This window comes from Phocoena phocoena, chromosome 1 (genome assembly GCF_963924675.1).
Source record: "Phocoena phocoena chromosome 1, mPhoPho1.1, whole genome shotgun sequence".
Taxonomy (NCBI): domain Eukaryota; kingdom Metazoa; phylum Chordata; class Mammalia; order Artiodactyla; family Phocoenidae; genus Phocoena; species Phocoena phocoena.
This window is the reverse complement of record NC_089219.1, coordinates 165226477-165250336: the sequence shown is the minus strand read 5'-3', so window position 1 is coordinate 165250336 and position 23860 is coordinate 165226477. Positions and strand designations below refer to the sequence as shown.

The window sequence follows — 23860 nt, the reverse complement described above, 5'->3', positions numbered from 1 at the left end:
AAAAACAAAAACAAAAACTAGTTAATGTGTTTCTGGGATAATAGCTCTCATAAATAAAGCATTTGTGGTAGCTCATTAATTGCATATGTATAAATAAACATCTGGATTCTGGCCTATGCTTTGCTAATGACTCACTGTATGTATCTGGCCCTTAGCTCTCTGTGCATCAGTTTCCTCATAAACAAATGATGATGTTTTAAGATCCTTCGCAGCTCTTAATAATTAGAATTATGTCTAGTTTAAGTTTTTAAAATTAGGTGAAATTAGTTTTTTTTAAGTGGTCTCCTTAATTATCTTGTTCATATTAATTTACCTAAAAGTGTTAACTTCTTACAATTTCAGATTTATAAACTCTGATTTAATAATAAGGTTTTACAAAATTCTCAAACTGTAGGGAAAAAAATGACCACATGGTACAGGCTATTTGGGGAGAGAGAAAGAAACAAGTCCCCGTAAAACCGAGTTCCTCCACTGAGTTTATGATTAACATCTCTATGCAAAATTTTATTCCCTTTCTTGTCCCACCCCTGTTCCCCTCAGGATTAAGGAGTATCAAAGAAAAGGGAGAACTGAGACCGAGCAGGACTCCGCAGAGCCCTCCTGCGTACAAGCCCCTCTGTGTCCTCTGCTTCTTGTTTGGCCTTTGCAGAGTTCTAAAAAGTGAACCCAAGCAGCTAACAATTACAACAGAGTCACAGGACTTGTAGTTCCTCCAGAAGGGATATATAGATAACAATCTGACGCATACCTTTCAGTGGTTCTACAGAAACTAAGACCCTCTACCCAGTGGAGGATGGTAACTACATGCTGACCACAAGCACAGAGCCCCCAGACTGGCTGGTGATTAAAATTCCCAAAACATCACCCTGTTACCTTTCCACCAACCAATCAGAAAAATGCTCAGGAGCTGATCAGGTACCCTGAGACCCTCCCCTAATATCACCTTTAAAAAACCTTGCCTGAAAGCATCAGGACTTCGGGTCTTTTAAGCATTAGCTGCCTACTCTCCTTGCTTGGTGCCCTGCAATAAACACTGTACTTTCCTTCACCACAACCCAGTGTCAGTAAATTGGCTTTGCTGGGCATTGGGCAACTGGATCCAAGTTCAGTTCAGTAAAAGGATGACTATGTAAGTTGAATTATTTACTGTTTTTCTTACTTTGGTTTATAAAGGGAAAACTTAAAACACATACAAAGACACACCAAAAATCCCAACTAACAGGGCTTTCAGTAATGTTCTAGTAATAAGTAGTCTGCTTAATTCCTGTACTTGTTCATTTTTCCACATTTTAATATCTCTGAAATCAGAATGCTTATACTATCAATGTGATAAGTGTTATGTCATACTTGGATTGGTGTTTTGCCATTTTCCTTCTCAGAGGTACATAAAATAATGGTGTATCTTATAACTGATAACAAATTAGCTTCAATAAAATAATGATAATTCAGAACACAGTCCTGGGACTTCCCTGGTGGTGCAGTGGTTAAGAATCCGCCTGCCAGTGCAGGGGACAAGGGTTCGAGTCCTGGTCCAGGAAGATCCCACATGCCGCGGAGCAAGTAAGCCCGTGCGCCACAACGACTGAGCCTGCGCTCTAGAGCCTGCAAGCCACAACTACTGAGCCCACGTGCCACAACTACCAAAGCCCACTTGCCTAGAACCCGTGCTCCACAACAAGAGAAGCCACTGCAATGAGAAGCCCGCGCCCCACAACGAAGAGTAGCCCCCGCTTGCCGCAACTAGAGAAAGCCCGCATGCAGCAATGAAGATCCAATGCAGCCAAAAATAAATGATTAAATTAATTTAAAAAAAAAGAATTGATGCAGATATTTTAAAAAAAGAACACAGTCCTTAAAACATGGCAAGAAAATTTTACATAAAAATAGAACAGCAGAATAAGCAATCTACAACCTAGCATCCCAAGGAATGAAAAATACGTATTACTTCAAATTTTCTTATGTACATAAAACATGCTATTTCACAGTAGGTAAGATTTAGTTCCAAAAGTTCTACTTGTGCTGAGTCCTTTCCTCCAAATTTGTATCCGAAAACCATTAAACAAAATTGAAAAACAAATTACAGATAGGAAGTAATTGCAGTATATTTAACAAAAGATTTGTTTCCATAATATACTAAAATATAATATTCACTCAAATTTTTTAAAAAATTCAATAGAACAATGGGAAAAGGATGAGAAAAGGGACTTTGGAAATAATATGAATAGCCAAAAAAGTATGGAAAGATGATCTACATCAATGGTAATCAGGGAAATGCAAATTACAACAAAGATACCAATTTTCATCCCTCAGACTGGCAAAAATTAAAACAATTCAATGTTGTGAAGGATCTGGAGAAAGAGTGATTCTCGTATGGCGCCAGTAAAGATGTAAATGGCAAAGTCTTTTTGGAAGGCAATTTGCCATTTTCTATAAAAATTTTAAATGTACACTCTTTAACCACTGCTTTGTCTTAGAAAAATACATGTGTATCAAAAAGGACCATTTAAGGATATTCCCTACAACTTGTTGTAAAGCAAAAACCAAAACAACTTGAATATCCATCAAAATGGAAATATTTAAGTACAATGTGATAAATTTATCCTAAAGGATACCAAGCAGCAATTAAAAAGAGGTAGATACAAATGCATTAAAGTGGCAACATTTCCAAGAAATATTAAGATACAAAGAGCAGGTTATAGAATAGTGTGTATGGTGCAATCAGAGTATTGTAAAAAGCAAAACAATGTTACTGTATTTATACATGTGTGTAAATGCATTAAAAATAACTGTAAGATATACTCCAAAAATTAACGATGCAATCTTTTATGAAAAAAAAAAGACTTCTGTTTTTACTCTTTTATGCTACTTGAACGTTTCATATCTTCACATCTTACACTAAAAAAAGAAAATTCATTTTCTTAAAATGAATTCATTATTTCAAACTGACCGTCCATGCAGGTTAGGAGCTGGGCTACAATTCTTCGTTCCATATCTTTTGAAGCAACTTCTCTTTTGGGGGTAATAGCATCAATTTCATCAATAAAAAGGATACATGGTGCATTTGACTAGAAATAAGAATATCACAAAAAGACAATCATAAATGTATTCCCTGTACTGCAGCATGGTTAAGTATATACATTTTTTTCAATCTTAAAGTTCAAGGATCATTCACCAAAAGAATAACCCTAAAGAAGGCAGTTCACAGTGATTTACTTCTGATTTTTATCTGACTTAGGAGAACTGAAAGGATTAAAAGAGAACAGTGAGAGACTACATATAGGATAACACATTTAGAGTCTTATCAATCCATGTTATAGTCTTCTCATCAATCCATGTTCTGTGATGATAAAACTACTGAAATTCTTTTGTAAATTAGGCACATTTGCTATGTTCTGAAATTTAAAAATAATAAGTTTATAAATTTTAAACTAGAAAAACTAAGTTCACTACAAACGTTTCATGAATGTTCCTACCAACATAAAAACATCCAAGCTTTTCCCTAGAATCTGCTATAAGAGGAATTTAAGAAGCACCAGAGGCTTTGCTTTTATTTTTTTTATTGTGGTACCATCTTAACCATTTTAAGTGTATGGTTTAGTGGCATTAAATACGTTTACGTTGTTTTCATCATCCCCAACTGAAACTACCAGAGGCTTAGTTTGAAGACTACATTGAGTAAGAAAGGAGGATAAAGTTCCAATACATTCAGTGTGGACAACAATCACCTTCAGTCTTTTTTTAAACATAAACTAGATAGAGTTCAGAGAGAGTTAAGTTAAGATACAATATAAGCAACAACTACCTGGAATAGTCAAATCACAGAGGTGGAAAGTAGCACAGCAGTTGCCAGGGGCTAGGGGCAGGGGAAAATGAAAAGTTAGTGATTACTGGGTACAGAGTTTCAGCTTGGGAAGATGGAAAGTTCTGGAGATGGACAGGGGTGATGGTCACATAACAATATGAGTGTGCTTAATGCCACCAAACTGTAAAAATGTTTAAAATGGCACGTTTTATGTTAAATATATTTTACCACAATAAAAAACAAACAGATTAAGAATCAGTTAAAATGAGAAATTTAAATAAAAAGATGTAGATTTACAATCTAAAGCACAGCTCATCCTTAGTTATTTAGTTAGGAGCGACACTGATTATGCTAAGAGTCAGACTGTCAGCCTGGCTAAGATATCTAAAAAGTGTGTGAACCACTGCATTTTAAAGGGAAACAAATTTGGCCTGCCACTAGCTGCCTCTCTTTCCAATCCTCTTCATGATGTTTGCAAAGGAGAACCTCTGACTGCTCGACACATTACCCAGTTACAAAAGAGTAAAGTTACAGACAGCAAAGGTCTCAGAAAGCAAGGGCAATAGTATTTGTCAATGTTCTGGAAAACTGAATGAGAAAAAAAGGAAAAAAGAATAAATGATGGTCATCAGAATTTAGCCTAAAGCAAGCATGTAGTTTTCAACAAAGAACGATTTGATCTGATTTTACCTTTTTGTTCTCTGATTCACACATACCTTATTGTACTGACTTTCATTAGGAAACAGGGGGTCCAGGAAAGAGGGGAGCTAGACCATACATTTACTGAGCATCTGCTGTTAGGCATAGTACCAGCTCAGTACTGGTTCCAGAGAGACACAAACACACAACTAACAACCTAATTTTGCCCTTTTGTCTCTTTTATCCTCATTCATCATTGTGTTTACCATAAACACGAAAGTTATTACTTGTCTTCCAGCTGTATGCCAATTAATCAAATCAAGCTCATTTTGGAAAACAGGTAACACCTGAAAGAATTTAGCTTTGCTCTGCACAGTACCCTTCCCACCCTTCCTCTGCACCTTCCTTGTGCATCCACAGCTTTTCCAATGACAGTCTATGTTTAAGTCACAGGAAACATCCTGACCAGGCTCACCTGTGTGAATAACTGCAGGAAGGAAAACAACACATCCCTTCTGGGGTCTGACCAGAACCAGGACTTTACCTCTTCCCCATTTTAGAATAAAAGAAGCCTTCTTCTTCATTGGCTGGCTTTCCAAATAAAGTCTCTATTCCTTGCTTCAACAACTTGTCTCCCCATTTACTGGCCTACGGCAGCAAACAATACTAGCTTGGACTAGGTAACGAATTTTGCTACATTCTTGCCATTTAAAAAAACATTTTCAAGTACTGATAAAATACACTTTCTCTTCTAATTTCCCATCAGCTTTGCATTTCAGATGCATTGGCCATGTTCACCAGGCCCTATATAATTGGGGTGCAAATGATGACAACATAAATTTAAACTTTTTGCTATTTTTTAGTTTTCAACCAGTGATGACTAGTGACTGCTCAAGTGAGCATGTCATAGCTAACATTTTTGGCTTTTGCTGTGTGCTAAACACTACATTAAAGATTTTATATGAACCTTCTCATTTAATACAATCAACAACCTCATGAGATTTAAGTAGTATTATTAACAGTTTATTAGTAAGGAAACTAAGGGTTAGAGTGGTTAAATCTCTTGCCCAAGATTACACAATTAGTATGTGGTGGCATAAGGAACTGAACCCATGTTTCTGACTTGAAAGTACATTTAACCATAACACTACACTGAAGATAAAACTTTCATGAGATACAAATGTCATCTTCCTCATAAGTTCTTAAGCATCCAAATTTTGATAACATGAATTATAATCAGAATAAAATCCAATCTGTAATTTCTCTGGTAACAGAATTTTCTTTTCACAGCTTCAATTATACAAATAGAGAAGAGTTTATCCTGGCATGTCCATGGGTGCTTTTATAATGTGATAATCCTTAAATATTAAAAATGTTCACACTGCTTACAGGTTGTTCGGTCAAACCTATGTTAAGGAAAGTAAAAGTGAAAAAAGTATCACAAAGATAATCTCCTTTCAGCATATCGCTATTGGGTATGACAGCCCAGAACTTCTCACCAATTACGTTATTTTCAGATTAAACAGATTATTTTATCCAACAGTCTATGTTAGTTAATCTACTTTAAACATTTAGCCACCATGAGTAACAAACTACCATGTTTAGAAAAGAATGGCCAGTGGGCTTCCCTGGTGGTGCAGTGGTTGAGAGTCCGCCTGCCGATGCAGGGGACACGGGTTTGTGCCCCGGTCCGGGAAGGTCCCACGTGCCGTGGAGTGGCTGGGCCCGTGAGCCATGGCTGCTGAGCCTGCACGTCCGGAGCCTGTGCTCCGCAACGGGAGAGGCCACAACAGTGAGAGGCCCGCGTACCGCAAAAGAAAAAAAAAAAAAAGAAAAGAATGGCCAGTGAACAGGTTAACAAATACCAGCGTTAGAGAAAACAGGATCTTCCACGTAGCCTTATATTTGAACACCTAAAATTAGAGCCATTAGCTGACTCACCACAGCTTGTTCAAATAGCTCTCTCAGCTTCTGTTCCGATTCTCCAGATACTCCAGATACAATCTCTGTAGCAGCTACTTTCAATATTGGAAGGTCAAGTTCCTATGCACAAATATATAAAAGAATGACCAAATTGTCAAATTTTCACTTCCCTACTTTTTCCTCACTCAGTCCCTCTCTCAAAATTACATTTTTTAAATGACCAATTTTCTGGGGAACCTCATCTTGCGTTGGTCCAATGAAAAACATTACCTAAAAATCTAAAATTTAATCCAAACACTTTGACTGGATACCTTTTTTTTTTTGATGATAGAGAAATGGTTTATTCTTTTTTTTTTTTTACAATGGTGCATTAGTTTCTGCTTTATAACAAAGTGAATCAGTTATACATATACATATGTTCCCATATCTCTTCCCTCTTGCGTCTCCCTCCCTCCCACCCTCCCTATCCCACCCCTCCAGGCGGTCACAAAGCACCGAGATGATCTCCCTGTGCTATGAGGCTGCTTCCCACTGGCTATCTACCTTATGTTTGGTAGTGTATATATGTCCATGCCTCTCTCTCGTTTTGTCACAGCTTACCCTTCCTCCTCCCCATATCCTCAAGTCCATTCTCTAGTAGGTCTGTGTCTTTATTCCTGTCTTACCCCTAGGTTCTTCATGACATTTTTTTTCCTTAAATTCCATATATATGTGTTAGCATACGGTATTTGTCTTTCTCTTTCTGACTTACTTCACGCTGTATGACAGACTCTAGGTCTATCCACCTCATTACAAATAGCTAAATTTCGTTTCTTTTTATGGCTGAGTAATATTCCATTGTATATATGTGCCACATCTTCTTTATGACTGGATACCTTCTACTTGTTTTTACTCTGTAGATACCACTATAAAACTGTTATTATCTCTTCTGAATAAAGGGTCTTGAATCTTAAGAAATATGTTTGCCCCCACTTAGAGCTGAGCCAAAACAACTTCATCTGTTATTTATCTGCTGGAAAGGAAATAGCAGGGGGGTGTGACACAGTGGTCTCCCACATACCCCACCGGCGTTTCTCCCTCCCTGAACCCACAGAAATAGCCAGTTACTAGTCAGAGGAGGCAGGTTCTTAAAGTAAAGGAAGAGAAACTACCACTGTCCCACCAATACAAATGGCAGCAACCCTGCCTAAACCCTACTATTCTTCTGGCTATCTTGAAATTTCACTTCCTCAATGATATTCTCTTTGATCCTAACTCTTAACTTGGCTTAAGACAACATACCAACAACATACCACATAGCATTCTGCACTTCTGTCTCCCACTCACTCACTGTAATTGTAATCATGAGCAACATTTATTTGTGTGAAAGACTGTTTAATGTCTGTCTCTCATATTTGATCGAAAAACTCCTTAAAGATAACAACCGAGTTTGTTTTACTTATCACTATATTTCAATGTCCAGCATGCAGCAGTCACACAAAAGATTTATTCAATAAATGAATAAATGAGGCAAATCAATCAAGTTCTCCTATAAAAATAATTTGCTTTCATAGAGCACTATCTGTTAATGATTGGCATAGTATACTATTCTTCAAACTGAAGTTACTTGGACATTTTGCATTTTACCATCCAACACAGTTTCCAAGAAATCTGATGGGACTAAAATTAAGATTGTTTTTTATTTTGCCAAGTGAGTACCTATTATCACCATTTTAGAAAAGATATTTTAACACTAAAAAGGATAAAAACATGACTCTGAATGGAAATTCTGAATATTTAGTTCTATGGACAATTCAATCTTCAGTTTTCTTATTTTACTGCTCTTGAGAACCACTGGCTTAAAGAGAAAGAGAAGTGACTAAAATGTAAACTATGTGGTTAAAAAAAGAGTTGTTTACAGCTGTATTATTTTGCTTCCCACCCAACCCCTGCCATATAAATAATTGGATACGTCAAAACAGCATCTCACACATAGCTGCATGAAAAGAGGTAAAAAAATGAAGAAAGGATCAGTCCTCCTGAGAATATGCCAAGTGTGGTTCAAGGTGACCAAAGAGAAAAAATAAAAATGAGTAACAACAAAAATTACAAAAGCAAACAAGTGTCAGCAAACCTCACCCCAGCAATTGCATGGGCAAGCAACGTCTTCCCACAGCCAGGTGGTCCATGAAGAAGAACTCCGCGTGGGGGTATGACGCCCAGGTGGTGGTACACCTCTGGGTGACGCATGTGTATGAGCATCTTGCAGACCTCCTGTTAGGGAATAAATAGGAACGATGATCTTCACAGCCCCAAAGAGAAAGGATCAATGTGGAATGAAACGACCTATTCTTTGGAGCAGCAAAGTACAGTAGACAGAACAGACGTTAGGCTTACACCTGAGACTGAATCCCAGCTCTAGTACCTGTCCTGTGACTTTAGCAATACCCTCTCTGAGCTTCCATTTCCTAAGCTGTAATAATATCTACCTTGCAAATACAATGAATAGTAACTAGATTGTAACTGAAACAAACACCAAAAAATAGTTAACTTTTACAACTGTTAAAGTAATACTCCTTATAAAGCATGTATCTTATGTACACTATAATTAAAATGGTGAAAAAAGTTGAAGACATGTTTCTTTTATCCCTCACTACCCTGAAGAGTACAGCCACGCTTGCCCTTCTCACCTTCCTGGCTTCCTTTTCTATACTCAGTTCCTATTAGATAAAAAGAGAAAGGCTTTGTTTGAATAACTGATTGGCCATATCCATCTAAGGTAGAAATTCTGAATTTGAACTAACTTTTAATGTCGTATCATTGCCTCCAACATCTTCAAACTTCACCTTGGAGATCTGCAATTCTAGCCCTCTGGCTTTAGCTGGTAAACAAAAAAGGAGGTGAAAAGATTAGTGATTCAGTAGCAAATCAGAACTATACTGAATAATCTTTAAGTAAACAATTCTAGTAGATGTCTCTGCACACAGAAGGTCCCCCATGCAAAATAGCTTGGAATCATGATGCCTCTCTCAGAGCAAACACAGCTGCCGCCACCCACAAGACTGGCGTCTCACCTTTCTTTTGCAGGACAGCCTCTATTTCTCCATCTACTTCCTGAAGATCTTCTTTCTTCCTTTTGCCTCTTTTGCTGTTTAGCCTGCCTTTTCTTTTTTTATTACTCTCCAGAAGAGAAGAATCTTTTGAATTCTGGGGGTGGGGTGGGGGGGAGAAGGAAATTTAAATGTGCCATGCTTGGAATTATAATGCCAATATATTTTTTTAAAAGATGGGCATTATTAAAAAAATCATTCCTGCCCTAGCACTTTCACCTGTTAGCTATTCCCAACCTATTTGCTTAAGGCTGATCTCTGCTGGGGACGTCCTTTTCCATAGCCTTAATTCTCATTTTATATCCTAACATTTGAAAACCTCCTTTCCTGATTCTTCTAATTAGAATTGATCTCTTCTTCACACTCAGAACACTAAATTTGCAACTGTAGTACAGCCTACCACAGTCGGCCTTGTATTTGAGTAACTCACCTGTCTATGTCTCCGTCACTGAATTGTGTGCTTCTGGAGTTGGAGTTAAGACACTAACGTTCATCTTTTATTTCTCACTGAGCCTTTTATACAGTTGGTGTTCATTTGATGTCTCATCAATCACTAAATTAAATATGATGACAGAGCTGCTCTGACAGCCATAAAACAGTATAATTCAATCTAAGGGTCAAGTTTTTCCCTTGACCTTGCCAACGATAATAATGTTCTTTAGGGACAAATGACTAAAGTAAATGGATTTGGAAAAGGCCCACTAATAATTCAAAAGGGGAGGGGAGAGGTTTTGCCAAATCAAAGGGCTTGGTGCTTGAAAACCACTTAGAGCAGCATCATCCAACAGAAATATAATACCATCCACATATGTAATTTTAAATATTCTAGTAGCTACATTTAAAAAAGGAAAAAAGAAACAAGGGAAAATAATTTTGGGGGGAAATTAATAATCTATTTTATTTAACCAAATATATTCAAAACATTATTATTTCAACATATAGTCAGTATAAAAATTGAGATGTTTTACATTGTTTTTGTAAAACATTGTAGTAAGTCGTCAAAGTCCAATGGATACTTCATGCTTACTGCACATCTCAAGTCATACACTAAATTTTCATGGGAAATACTTTGTATTTAGATTTGTATTTAGATTTTATATAATTTACAGCTGAAAAAGTAGAAGTTATTCTAAGTATACTTAGAAGTTTTCTAATAACTGAACTATTAGTTTTTAAATTTAAATTAAAAACTCAGTTCCTCATTTGCACTAACCGCATTTCAAAGGCTCAACAGCCACATGTAGCTAATATCTCCCACACTGGACAGCAAGCCCCAGAGCACAGACAGCCACTCTACCGGGGGACAGATTACCTTAAACCACCTCTTTGCCATGCATTAAAAGAATAAGGTAGGAATGATGTCCAGGGGACTTCCCTGGTGGTCCAGTGGGTAAGACTCCACGCTCCCAGTGCAGGGAGCCCGGGTTCAATACCTGGTCGGGGAACTAGATCCCGCACACATGCCACAACTAAGAGTCTGCATGCCGCAACTAAGAAGTCCACATGCCACAACTAAAGATCCCACATACTGTAACTAACACCTGGTGCAGCCAAAATAAATAAATTAATTTAAAAAAAAAGAATTATATCCAATTATGCTAGCTTTGTGATAATCCATCAAGCTTTACTTTTCTTTATATATGGTATATTTCAATTTAAAAAGATTTAAAAAAAGTGTCTACTTATTTTGTCCATTTTCATAGTGTATCCATTTATGTCATTAATCCCTCAAGGGACTAATAAGTAATTTTTTAAGTACTTTAAAAAAAAGAAATAAAGCAGGGTTAGGAAACAGAGTATCCAATGATGTGCTAGTTTACATGTCAGGGAAGGCCTTTCTGCAAAGATTACATGTGAAAAGAGATGTGAAGAAATGATGGAGTGAGCCACAGGAATCTCAGGAAAGATGTTCTAAACAGAAGTACAAGTATGAATGCCCCAAGTGAGAAAAGGTTTGGTATATTCTTTCTTTTTTTAAAAATAAATAAATAAATTTATCTATTTATTTATGGCGGCGTTGGGTCTCTGTCGCCGTGCGCGGGTTTTCTCTAGCTGTGGCAAGCGGGGGCTACTCTTTGTTGTGGGCTTCTCTTGCTGCAGAGCACAGGCTCTAGGCACACGGGCTTCAGTAGTTGTGGCTTGTGGGCTCTAGAGCACAAGCTCAATAGTTGTGGCACACGGGCTTAGCTGCTCCGTGGCATGTGGGATCTTCCCGGAGCAGGGCTCGAACCTGTGTCCCCTGCATTGGCAGGTGGATTCTTAACCACTGCGCCACCAGGGAAGTCCCCTGGTTGGTATATTCTACAAACAGCCCAGTTGTGGCTGAAGCAACGCTGGGAGGTGGGGGAGGAGGGCAGCAGGGCAGCCAAATCATACAGGGCTTTCCTGGCAACTGCAAGATCTCTGACCGTAGAATGAATGAAGCCACTGGAGAGTTTTTAATAAAAGAATGACAATGATCGGACTTAACTTGTAAAAAAGTTATCTCTGTGTGAAGAATAAACTAGGGGAACAAGAATGGAAGCAGACTCCAGTTGGAAGGTTATTTCAGTAGTTAAGGAAAGAAAGAGTAGAGGCTTGGACTAGGATGAAAATGATGATGGTAGTGGGAAGTGATCAAATTCTACATGTATCTCAAAGTTCCTAAGTCTTTTACAAAACACAAGAATCTGTCTGATATTACGTTCAATGAAAAGGGTGTAATGTGCTCCAACTACGTGGGGCTAAAATTCCACTAGAAAAATACCTCTATCTCAGAGATCGGATTCTTATCATTACTTTTCTCATCTGATAGGTCTGAGAAAAAACTGTCTTTCTTCCCACCCGGGATTTTGTCAATAAACCATCCTCCTTCAGAACCTCTGGCAGGGGACTTCAAAGGAATGGAGCCTGTTTTGGAAGTTATCCGTGGTGTTGAAATCGTGGTTTCTCTTCGCTCCATGTCAGGAGTACTTGAAACAGAATCAGGATTTCCTTTCCGATATAAGGAGAGCAGGGAACTGTTCATCTGATTTGCTGACTGTAGAAACATGATTTTAGCATAAATTACTCAGTAGGTACTCATGAAAGTTTGATTACCTATATTAAGAAGCTTTCTACTTTTTCCTCTCAACACCTCTTCTCAAAACAACTAGTCAGAAAATACAGGTGTTTACAATAGGATAATTCACAAACATTTACTATTCAAAAAGATGTACCCCCTCCACTCCAAGTTAATGTACAAATTCATAATTAGCAGTTAAATAAAACCAAATAAGAATGGTTGTTTTTAAAAAATATAATAGAATGAAATATAATGAAAATGAGTTGGATCAAATATCAATTCAAAACTGGATCAAATATAACAGTATCATCATGACTTAGTTAATAAATTCAAAAGCTTAATTATCAATGGAAAAAAAGAAAATTATAAATAATTTCACATATTATTCCCATACTTCCCTTTAATCCAAGCCTATTTATTGGCAATGCCAGCTCTTTGGCAGAAAAGGTATTCTTTCCTCCATTTTTACTATTAATTGTCTGTCCTTTTCTTGTCTGCCCATATTTCTGGCCATTCTCTTCCCTTCTGTCCACTATATAATAGGCTATACACACAAATACTGGAAGGATGGCCAATCCAAGGGTTCATCAAGGCTGTACACAGAAATATTCAATTATTTACTGATGAAGATGTTCAAAGTCTCTTATTCTATTCCTTATTGATCTTTTCTAAGAAGGATTCATAATGATTTTTTAAAAATCAAAGTTGGTCCATTAAATATCTGACTTACATACAGAGTGAAGTAAGTCAGAAAGAAAAAGACAAATACCGTATGCTAACACATATATATGGAATTTAAGGGAAAAAAATGTCATGAAAAACCTAGGGGTAAGATAGGAATAAAGACGCAGACCTACTGGAGAACGGACTTAAGGATATGGGGAGGGGGAAGGGTAAGTTTTGACAGGGCGAGAGAGAGTCATGGACATATACACACTAACAAACGTAGTAAGGTAGATAGCTGGGGGGAAGCAGCCGCAAGGCACAGGGATATTAGCTCGGTGCTTTGTGACAGCCTGGAAGGGTGGGATGGGGAGAGTGGGAGGGAGGGAGACGCAAGAGGGAAGACATATGGGAACATATGTATATGTATAGCTGATTCACTTTGTTGTAAAGCAGAAACTAACACACCATTGTAAAGCAATTATACCCCAATAAAGATGTTTAAAAAAAAAAAAAAAAAAAAAAAAAAAATATCTGACTTACCTGTGGATCTGGGTAATCTTCCATATTTGAATCATCATCAGAATAGCTTTCATTATACCTCAGTAAAAAGAAGAAAAGAAACATTGTAAAGGCTTTTCTCCCACATCCCAAAAAAATTACTTCCCAAAACAAGAAAATATACTGAGGCAAAATACTATGGTAGTGAGAGTCCAGGCTTTGGAATTAGAGAAATCTGGATTCAAAATCCAGCTTTACTAGCTTCCAGCTTCTAGAAGTTACTAGCTTCTACTTAACCTCTCTGAGCCTCAGCTTCCTTATCTATAAAATGGAGATAATAAATAATGTCTATCTCACTGGCTTAACAGAGGATCAAATGAAAGCTTGCAAAGTCCTTAGCACATAGTAAACGCTTAATAAATTGTGGTTATCTTTATTCTAGCAAAGTGACATACAAATTCCCATCAGATCCAAGGGTCTCGTTTAGGAATGTGAGATGCCAGTAGAAGAAATATTCCAGCAAGCCATGATAAAGCAGTTTGAGTAACAAATTCAACAGGACCAAGCCATGTAACCAAATGCAACTTCTCCAAGTCCATTCATGAGAAATGAAGGTACAAAGTTTTTTTCATATAATACGGCCAAAAACAACTATAAATCCTAGTAACTACAAACTGAAGTTGCAATCTCAGTTCATTATAACTGACAGCTGATATCTAATAGCTTCAAGTAACTACAGGACTCTGTTACCATTTAATATAGTTTCTTTAGAAAATAAACAAGAAATGGACCTTTCCTAAGTAAAAAGATTTATGTAAATTCTATGCCCACCTTTATAATTAAGACATGAATTCTTCTGTTATTCATTAAATTCAATTAGTATAATCTGGGGCATTTCTAATCAAGTTAAAAAACGTGGATTATTCAAATACTTGGAAAAAAATGTTTTGCTCTACAATTCATGCCCTACAAATAAAATTAATTATAAGTTAACAAAATTAATTATAAAGAGTTAAATGAAATACCATAAAGACACAAGAAAAATGTATAGATAATTATTCTATACACTCTTGTGACAGAGGTCTTTCTAAGTACATCAGCATAAACAAACCGTAAAGAAATAGGTAGAAAGACTTGACTGGGTAAAGATACAAAACTCCTCTAATTAAAAGATGCCATAAACAAAAATAAAAGGCAAATGGCACACTGTGACAAGCATTTGTAATACATATAAAAAGAGGTGCTATTTTATACAAAGAGCTCTAACAACTAATAAGGAAAATTCAAATAGCTCTCAGATGAGAGATAAAACCCATAAACAAGAAATTCACAAAGGAAACATGAAAAAACTTAACCTCATTAGTTTTCAAAAAATTACAAATAAAAATAATACAATCAATTTTTTTGCCCATAAAACTGGCAAAAATCGGGACTTCCCTGGTGGCACAGTGGATAAGACTTCACGCTCCCAATGCAGGGGGCTCAGGTTTGATCCCTGGTCTGGGAAGATCCCACATGCCATGGAGCAACTAAGCCCCTGCGCCACAACTACTGAGCCCGCGTGCCACAACTACTGAAGCCCGTGCCTAGAGCCCATGCTCCGCAATAAGAGAAGCCACCGCAAAGAGAAGCACGCGCACCACAACGAAGAGTAGGCCCTGCCTGCCGCAACTAGAGAAAGCCCACACACAGCAATGAAGACCCAATGCAGCCAAAAAATAATAAATTTTTTTTAAAAAATTTAAATATATAAAAAGACTACTATATTAGAACCAAGTAGGGTTTATCCCAAGAAGGCAAGACTGGCTTAATACTCAAAAATCAATGTAATTCACCAAATTAATAAGGGGAGAAAGCCAATAATAAGATCTTTCAATACCTGCATAAAAAGCATGAGACAAATGTTATACCCATTCATGATAAAAACTCTGAGCAAATTAGGAATATTAGGAAATTTTCTCAATCTGATAAAGGGTACCTATTTAAAAAGCCTACAGCTAACATTATACTTACAGACTATCTAAAGTTAAAAACTGACCATACCAAATGTTGGTAATATGTGGAACTAGTGGAACTCTCACATACTGCTGATATAAAGGTAAAATGGCACAAACACTTTGGAAACAGTCTGGTAGTTTCTTATAAAGTTAAATATGCAGTTACCAGGTGACTCAGCTATTCCACTCTCAGGTATTTACGAAGGGAAATGAAAACACTTTCCACACAAATTCCTGGACATAAGTTATCACAGTAGCTTTGTCTGTAATAACCAAAAAGTAGAAACAACCCAACTGTCCAACAGCAGGTAGATGGGTAAAAAAATAGTGGCATATACATACATACAGAGCAATAAAAATCAATGAAATATTGATACACACAACATTGATAAACCTCAAAATCATTATCCTGAAAGAATCCAAATTTTTAAAGTACATACTCTATGATTCCATTTATATAAAATTCTAGAAAATGTAAACATATAGTGGCAGAAAGCAAATCAACGGCTGTCTCGGAACAGGGATGCAAGGAGAAATAAATTGCAAGTGGGCAAAAAAAACCTGTGAGGTTGGATATGTTCAGTAACTTGCTTATGGTGATGGTTTAATGAGTATATACACATGTCAAAACCCAACAAATTGTACATTTTAAAAATGTACAGCTTAGGACTTCCCTGGTGGCCTAGTGGTTAAGAATCTGCCTGCCAATGCAGGGGACACAGGTTCGAGGCCTGGTCTGGGAAGATCCCACATGCCTTGGAGCAACTAAGCCCGTGTGCCACAACTACTGAGCCTGCGCTCTAGAGCCCACGAGCCACAACTACTGAAGCCCACATGCCTACAGCCCGTGCTCCACAAGAGAAGCCACCACAATGAGAAGCCCGCGCACCACAACAAAGAGTAGCCCTGCTCGCCGCAACTAGAGAAAGCCCGCACACAGCAACCAAGACCCAGAGCAGCGAAAAATAAATAAATTAATTTTAAAAAAAAGAGTAAAGGAACTTAAAAAAAAAAGTACAGCTTACTGTATGTCAATTTTACTGCAACATAGTCATAAAAAACTCAACAATATCACTTATTTATTTATTTATTTATTTTTGCAGTACGCGGGCCTCTCACCATCATGGCCTCTCCCGTTGCGGAGCACAGGCTCCGGACGCACAGGCCCAGCGGCCATGGCTCACGGGCCCAGCCGCGCGGCGGCACGTGGGATCCTCCCGGACCGGGGCACGAACCCATGTCCTCTGCATCAGCAGGCGGACCCCCAACCACTGCACCACCAGGGAAGCCCCAATGATATTACTTCTTAAACACAAAATTAATTGGCACCTTTTAATGTACGTGGCATTGTATTAGGGCAGAGAAAAAGAGAGCTAATGAGACAGTTCTGTTAGTAACGCAAACACGTAAACAAATACTCTCAATATAATATGATAGACATGCTACACTAAATATCTATAACTAGGAGTTAAGGAAATGCTGAGAAAGGAGTCCAAAAAGGCATGAAAAAGCAATAACATAGCTTTTTGAAAGCTGACTCCTGCAGAAACTAACACACCATTGTAAAGCAATTATACTCTGATAAAGATGTTATAACCCCCCCACCCCAAAAAAGAAAGCTAACTCTTGAAGGCTGAATGAAAGTTCAAAAAGGGGTAATGAACACTCCAGCTACAGAAAACCACCCACACAAAGGCACAAAGAAAGAAGCTGACCTCTCTGGGGAACAGTGAGCATTCAGTGGTCTGAGGTAAAAGTCTGGACAGGTAGGTATTATGCTGGGCCTCACTGGCAATGAAGAGCCACTGAAGTTTTACAAGTAGGAATGTAACGTGATCAGGTTCATGTTTTAGGAAAAATGTCTCCATTCTATAATCCTTACTCATTATCCTCTTCACCGTGTCTTGCTCTTTTAGCCAGATGTTCATCTTCTAATTCTGGTAGATCCTTAAGTTCCTTCTCACTACTAATTATGCTAAATACTGAAACAAAAAGAAAAATGTCATGAGCTAAAACAATTCTTTCTATGACTTTATTAATAATGCAGCTCTAACACTAAAAGACTCACCTTTTTCTACCTGAATCCTAAAAGCATTTCTTTTTCTTCGACCATAGTCTATACTGAAAAACATAACCAGAAGTTTAGTACAGTGGTCTCCACCAATATTTTCCCATTAAGCTCAATCTAAATTGAGAACATAAATTTGCATGAATATATAATTATGTCACTGTATTCACACTGACCATAACCCTATTTTCAAACAACTTCTGAGTTTATATTTTTACAACTGTAATTTTTCTAGATTAGAAATAGGGTTATAGCAGCAGCAACATTGCCAGCTTGTACTGAAGAAGACAGAGAAGGGATGAAATGAAGGAAGGCCATTGGACTTCTTGGATTCCACAGGGCAGGCCAAAAGAGGAATGCAGCTGCGAACACATTTATCCTTCAAAAAAGGAAAGAATGACTACAAAGGAGGCTCCGAAGGTGTCAGGGTTGCCACTGATACCACGCGCCCAGAGGACACAGGTCCAGGGAGAGGCACAGTCTCCCACTCGGTTCCAAATGGCAGGGCAGTCATCCCAGTGAGCCCACAGGACAGAGCACTGAGTCAAAGAGGATTATTCTTAAAGTTTAGTGGAATTTCCCCTGCTAGGTTTCGGACTTCCTTGAGACCATGACTCCTTTCTTCTTCCCAATTTCCCCGCTCTGGAATGAGAATGTCTATCCTATGCCTGTCCCATCATCATATTTTGGGAACAGATAACTTGTTGCCTGACTTCACAAGTTCACAGCTGGAGAGGAATTTCGCCTCAGGAGGAATCATACTTCCGGTCACACTCATATCTGAGTTAGATGATATTCAGATGAGACTGTGGATTTAGGGTTAAGACTTCCAGGGCCACTGGGATGGAGGGAGTATATTTGCAAACAATAAAGACATGAATGTGGGGGGCAAGAGGGCAGAGTGTTATGGGCTGAACTGTGTCCCTCCAAAATCCGTATGTTTTAAGTCCTAACCCCCAGCACCTCAGGATGTGACTGCATTTGGAGACATGGCCTTTTAAGAGGTAAATAAGGTAAAATGAAGTCATATGGGTGGGCCCTAATCCAACATGACTGGTGTCTTTATAAGAATAAGAGATTAGGATACAGACACACACAGAGGAAAGACCATGTGAAGACACAGGGAGAAGACAGCCATCTGTAAGCCAGGGAGAGAGCTCGAAAGAAACCAACCCTGACAATGCCTAGATCATGGACTTGGAGCCTCCACAACATTAGGGAATAAAATTTCTGTTGTTCAAGCCACCTACTCTGTGATACTTTCTTATAGCAGCCTTAGCAAACTAATATACAGACTAAGGAAGTCAAGAAAATAGAAATAGTGAGATACACAAAGCAGAGACAATTAGAGAGGCAACAGAGCAGAAGAAGTGGGATTAGAGGCACAAAAGGAGGATTTAATCTTCAGTGGAAAGACTACTCAAAGACTACTACACATTTTTAGATAGTCAGGAGACTGAGGGAGATCATGCCTAACGGTTTTAATTTTTTAATGAAGCAGGAAAAGCAGTATACTCCTGACCAGAGAGTCGTGTGCCAAAACATAAGCAGCAGCCATTCTCCTTAGCAACAAGGATGGCTCCTTACATATCACAAGTGCTTGATAAATGTTTGTATAGATAAACTGAATTCTAAACATATGGACTGGTGAACTACTGCCAGCGGCTATTAATATCGGTTGGAAATTTAGGCAGGATGTAAACTTTAAAAATGGTAGGAAAGAAAAGCAAGAATCTGGAGACTACATTTCTTTACCTGTACATTCTTTGTAAATCGGATGCTAAGACTCCAGTGTCCACATATTTGCCACATCGGTTACTGGTGAGGTACTAAAACAGAAAACATGATAAATACAAGACAATAGTTCAAACTCAGTGACTTTAATCGACAAGTAAGCGACTGAGCTACTAAAACATGTCATATGTTAATGTAAACTCTCCATTAATAAAGTATACTGGAAATATAAATAAAAATCACCAAATAATTATCAAATATGAATCAAAGAATTTAATTAACATTATTAATCACTATGACAACACAACAATAATAACTAGGATAGCTATAAGGCAGTAAGTAGGTGAGGGCTTCTTATACCCTAGGTTCCCAAATATATCAGAACAAAGCACTCAACTTGCGAGAGCACCGAGGGATAATTTAAATTTGAGGGAACAGTAATATTCAGTATCTGTCCAATAGTGCAGGAACTACAGTTGCCCCTTGAACAGCACGGGTTTGAACTGCACCAGTCCACTTACAGCAGATTTTTAAAAATAAATACGTATTACAGTACTGGGTGACCCAGGGCTGGTTGAATATGTCAACGCAGAACCACACATGGAGGGCCAACTGTACACTTATACACAGGTTTTCAACTGAGTAGGGGTGGGGGTGGGGGGAGGTGGTCAGCACCACACCCCCGGATTGTTCCAGGGTCCACTGTACCAGCCTGAGACAATTCACAGCTGCAATATTAAATCACCTTTTGATGATGTCATATCTTTGCAAAACTGGCTTTTTAAGCATTTGCTGTAATAAAAATCAAAGTGGCCGTGCTCCGCAACAAGAGAAGCCACCGCAATGAGAAGCCCACGCACCGCAACGAAGAGTGGCCCCTGCTCGCCGCAACTAGAGAAAGCCCACGTGCAACAACGAACACCCGATGCGGCCAAAAGTAAATTAATTAATTAATTTTAAAAAAGAAAAGAAAAAATCAAGGTGGAACACGAAATGAGAGGAGCGGTGTCAATCTGATCCGAAGGTATGAGAAGTTGTGCTGTGCCCAATGGACTCACAAATCCCACTAGTAAATAACTGTGGCTATTTTAAGAATGAAATACAAATGCATTAACTTTCCTTGCACTTTTTGTATTATTTGTTCAAAAAGCTAATAAGTTATTTGGACTAAATAGTTATTAAGTTGCTTGAACCTAACTACTTAATAAACAAACCCATTAGGTATTACTTTGGGCCTAGGAGTACCGTGAAAAAAATTACTAAGAAACTAAGGGCCTGGTAAACCTGTTCTAGGGGCCTTTTACACATTATCTCTTTTAGTACTCACAATGCTATGAGGTAGATGTCAATCTCCCCCCATTTTATAGGAGGCTTTAAAAGGTTAGTTACTTGCTCACCAGCACGTAAGTTACACGGCCAGATTTCAAACCTGGAATGTCTAACCATCAACTCTCAAGTTTCACTACTTGCTAGTTATCCAGTCTAGGTTCCCCATTTCATACAGCAATTTCTTCTCAAGGATCCCTAACACATAAGAACAGTCTCTGCATAAATGTCTCCAATGACAAGAGACTAGGTATCCACAGCTGGACCGTTCTTGTTAATCTTCCCCTTCTCTGAACTTCTATAACATGCTGTCATTTACCACAGTTAATCTTGAATTATACATATACATGTATATCTCATACCCACTGCAAACTAAAACGCAACAGAACTAAAACCACTTTAATCTGCTAAGTCTTAGAGTAATTTGTTATACAGCAATAGATAACTAATATGCTAGTTAAAAGGAGGCAAGTGTACTACTTGTGGGAAGATGTCTAAAACATACTGCTAAGTGAAACAAGCAGGCAGCAGAATAGATGCAGATGAGCCCATGTGTGTGATTACCAAAAATTAATACATCTATAAGTGCATATATGCATACAAAATTTTAAGAAAGATACAACAGAAACTCTCCCTGATTACCTGTGGAGAAATGTAGTGGAGATGAAAGGAATTCTTTCTTTTCATTTTATACCCTCCCTCTTATGGTTTTATTTTAAACCATAAGAACCTACCACTTTTATAATGAACCAAAGTAAAAGCAAGAGAGGAAAACTGCTAATGTCAAATGCTGAAGAGCAGTCAAGTGTGGCAAGGACTGAGAAGAGGCCACTGGATTTAGCCATTAGGAGTCACTGCTCAGAGACCTGAATAAAGTGAAGGAGCAAGTTGTGCAAACATCCAGCGGAAGAGTAACTGAGACGGAGTGAACTACAACAGCGAAAGTCCTGTGCTTGGCATGTTTGAGAGGGTCCGTGTATGTAAGACAATGTAATCAAGGGAGAGATCAAAAGGGACAAAAAGGTAGATGGAGCCAAAGTACATAGGGCTATTTCAGATGGATTTTACTCCAAACGTCTGAAAGTCCACCACAGGGTTTTGAGCAGGGCCCCGGCAAACTCCAATTTTCCCTCTAAAAGGATCTTCCTGGCTGCTCTGTGGGGAACAGACTTTAAGTAAAACCAGAATCAGAGAGATCAATTAGGAAGCTACTCCAATACTCTAATAGGGAGTGTGGTATGAACTAGCATGTTGGAGGAGATGGTAAAAAGTGGTTAGGTTTGAAATATATTTTGAAGGTAAAGCCAAATAGGTTGCTGATTAATTGGTTACAGGAAGCAAAAGTCAGAATGAGTCTTAAGGTTTTTGGCCTTAACAAATGGATGTTATTTACTGAGATAAAGAACACTAAGAAAGGACAGGTTTGGAGGAGAATATCAAAAGTTTAGTTTGGATACGTTAAGTTGAAATATCTATCAGACACTCAAGAGGAGATGGTGAGTAGGCAGCTAGATGTATCAATCTGGAATTCAAGATAAAATCTGCATTGGATTATAATATAAATTTAGAAGTAATGAATGTGTAAATAGTATTTAAAGGTACTAGACTGCATGAGATCACCTAGAAGTGTGGATGGATAAGAGAGAAGTACGAGGATAACGAAAGAGAAGGTAAGAGCACAGGTGCTCAAAGGCACTTCCTACAGATGGTAGGAAGAGACAGATCCAAAAAGGAGACTGTACAGTGGCCGGAAAAGTAAAAGAGACAGAAGGAGAGTATATAGCTCTTAAAGTATCTGTCTCTCTTTCTAACTAAGATTGCGTGCTGACTATACCATTCCGAGACATTTACCACACAATGCATTCCACTGGTGATTATGAAAATGAAAAAAAAAACCGTAGGTAAAGTGCCCATTATAAAGTCAGATCCAGAGTACCTGTTTTTACTGTGTCCCAACCTGACCCCAAATTTCCTGAGAATGGAAATTAACGTATTCTTCATGGCTCCCAAAGCGCTTCGCCCACACGGGCTTTCGAAGAATGTTTCCGTCCCTACTTCACAAGACAGGAAGATTTAAACTCAAAGGCCATCTGCACTCTCCTTGCTGATCTGCACTGAGGTCAAGCAGATCCGGGCTGGGCCCCACCAAGCCGCAGCCTCCCACGGTCTCGGGCTGCTCCGTGAAACCCCGACCCACAGTGAGAAGGGAAGGCCTCGAACCGCTCGCAAAGAAGCGGAGTTGTCAACAGCCCCACGCCCGCACCCAGACTAGAGCAGGCGGCTTATCGGGTTCGAGCTGGGAGCCCCCCGAGAAGGGGCCTGCGGTGACCCTGGGCACCGAACGCGGACCACTGTGAGGCCTGGCCGTTCGGGATACACACCTGGATGACGCGCTGCTTCAGCTTATTATCCACAAACCTCGCGGGCCTGGGCTTCATCGCTTCTGCTTCCGTCGCCGCAGCCTGGGCTTCACGTGAACCGAGGGCCTCCCCGAGGCTGCCCGCGGCGAACGCCGGGCCGGCTTCCCCCAGAAATGCTCCCCAAGCCGGCCTAGCCCGTGCCGTTCCCCTCAGGAGTTTTGTATGGCGAGTGAGGAAAAAAAACTACCGAAAACACACGGAGAAGACTTGAAAGCAGTAGGGAGTTTCTAGGAGTCTTATCTTACAGGCTTGTCCGAGAGGCCCTGGAAGACAAGGACCCGTTTGAACACGCTCAACTTTATTGTTCCCAACTGTGAGGTGAAGCGCATAGGCGGCTGCGGGGAGGTTAGTGCGGGCGCCTGGCTCCACGCATCTGTTTGTAGCCGGTTTTGGTTGTCAGATTCTAGGCGTTCCAGGCGCACCGTTTGCGAATGTAAAGTTAATCTTGACTTAGAATCTTAACAAAACAAAAACTAGATACTTGGGACGATTAGATCAGGATAAAAACACCGCCACCCTGCTGCTTCCTCTCCCACCCTGTGACGCGCATTACTGAGACCCGACAAAGGGGCTTGGTGTCAAAAGAGAAGGAAAGATTAGCTTACCCAGATAACCAAACCATCTGTTACATTTGGAAATCACTTGCTATTATGGT

At 38.9% G+C, this 23860-nt stretch overlaps 1 protein-coding gene across 1 annotated transcript in view; it reads right to left on the bottom strand.

Moving 5' to 3' along the window:
* Window positions 1-23223, bottom strand: part of NVL (nuclear VCP like) — a 103573-nt gene extending 80350 nt beyond the window's left edge. Inside the window, exons 1-11 of the mRNA XM_065871782.1 lie at window positions 23167-23223; window positions 19481-19554; window positions 17726-17778; window positions 17540-17639; window positions 13703-13760; window positions 12200-12472; window positions 9418-9550; window positions 9148-9224; window positions 8483-8617; window positions 6383-6484; window positions 2948-3065 (exon numbers count right to left, since the gene is read on the bottom strand). Coding sequence (XP_065727854.1) covers window positions 2948-3065; window positions 6383-6484; window positions 8483-8617; window positions 9148-9224; window positions 9418-9550; window positions 12200-12472; window positions 13703-13760; window positions 17540-17639; window positions 17726-17778; window positions 19481-19554; window positions 23167-23223 — 1180 coding nt within the window. The remainder of the gene's footprint in view (window positions 1-2947; window positions 3066-6382; window positions 6485-8482; window positions 8618-9147; window positions 9225-9417; window positions 9551-12199; window positions 12473-13702; window positions 13761-17539; window positions 17640-17725; window positions 17779-19480; window positions 19555-23166) is intronic.
* Between the last annotated feature and the right edge of the window lie 637 nt (window positions 23224-23860).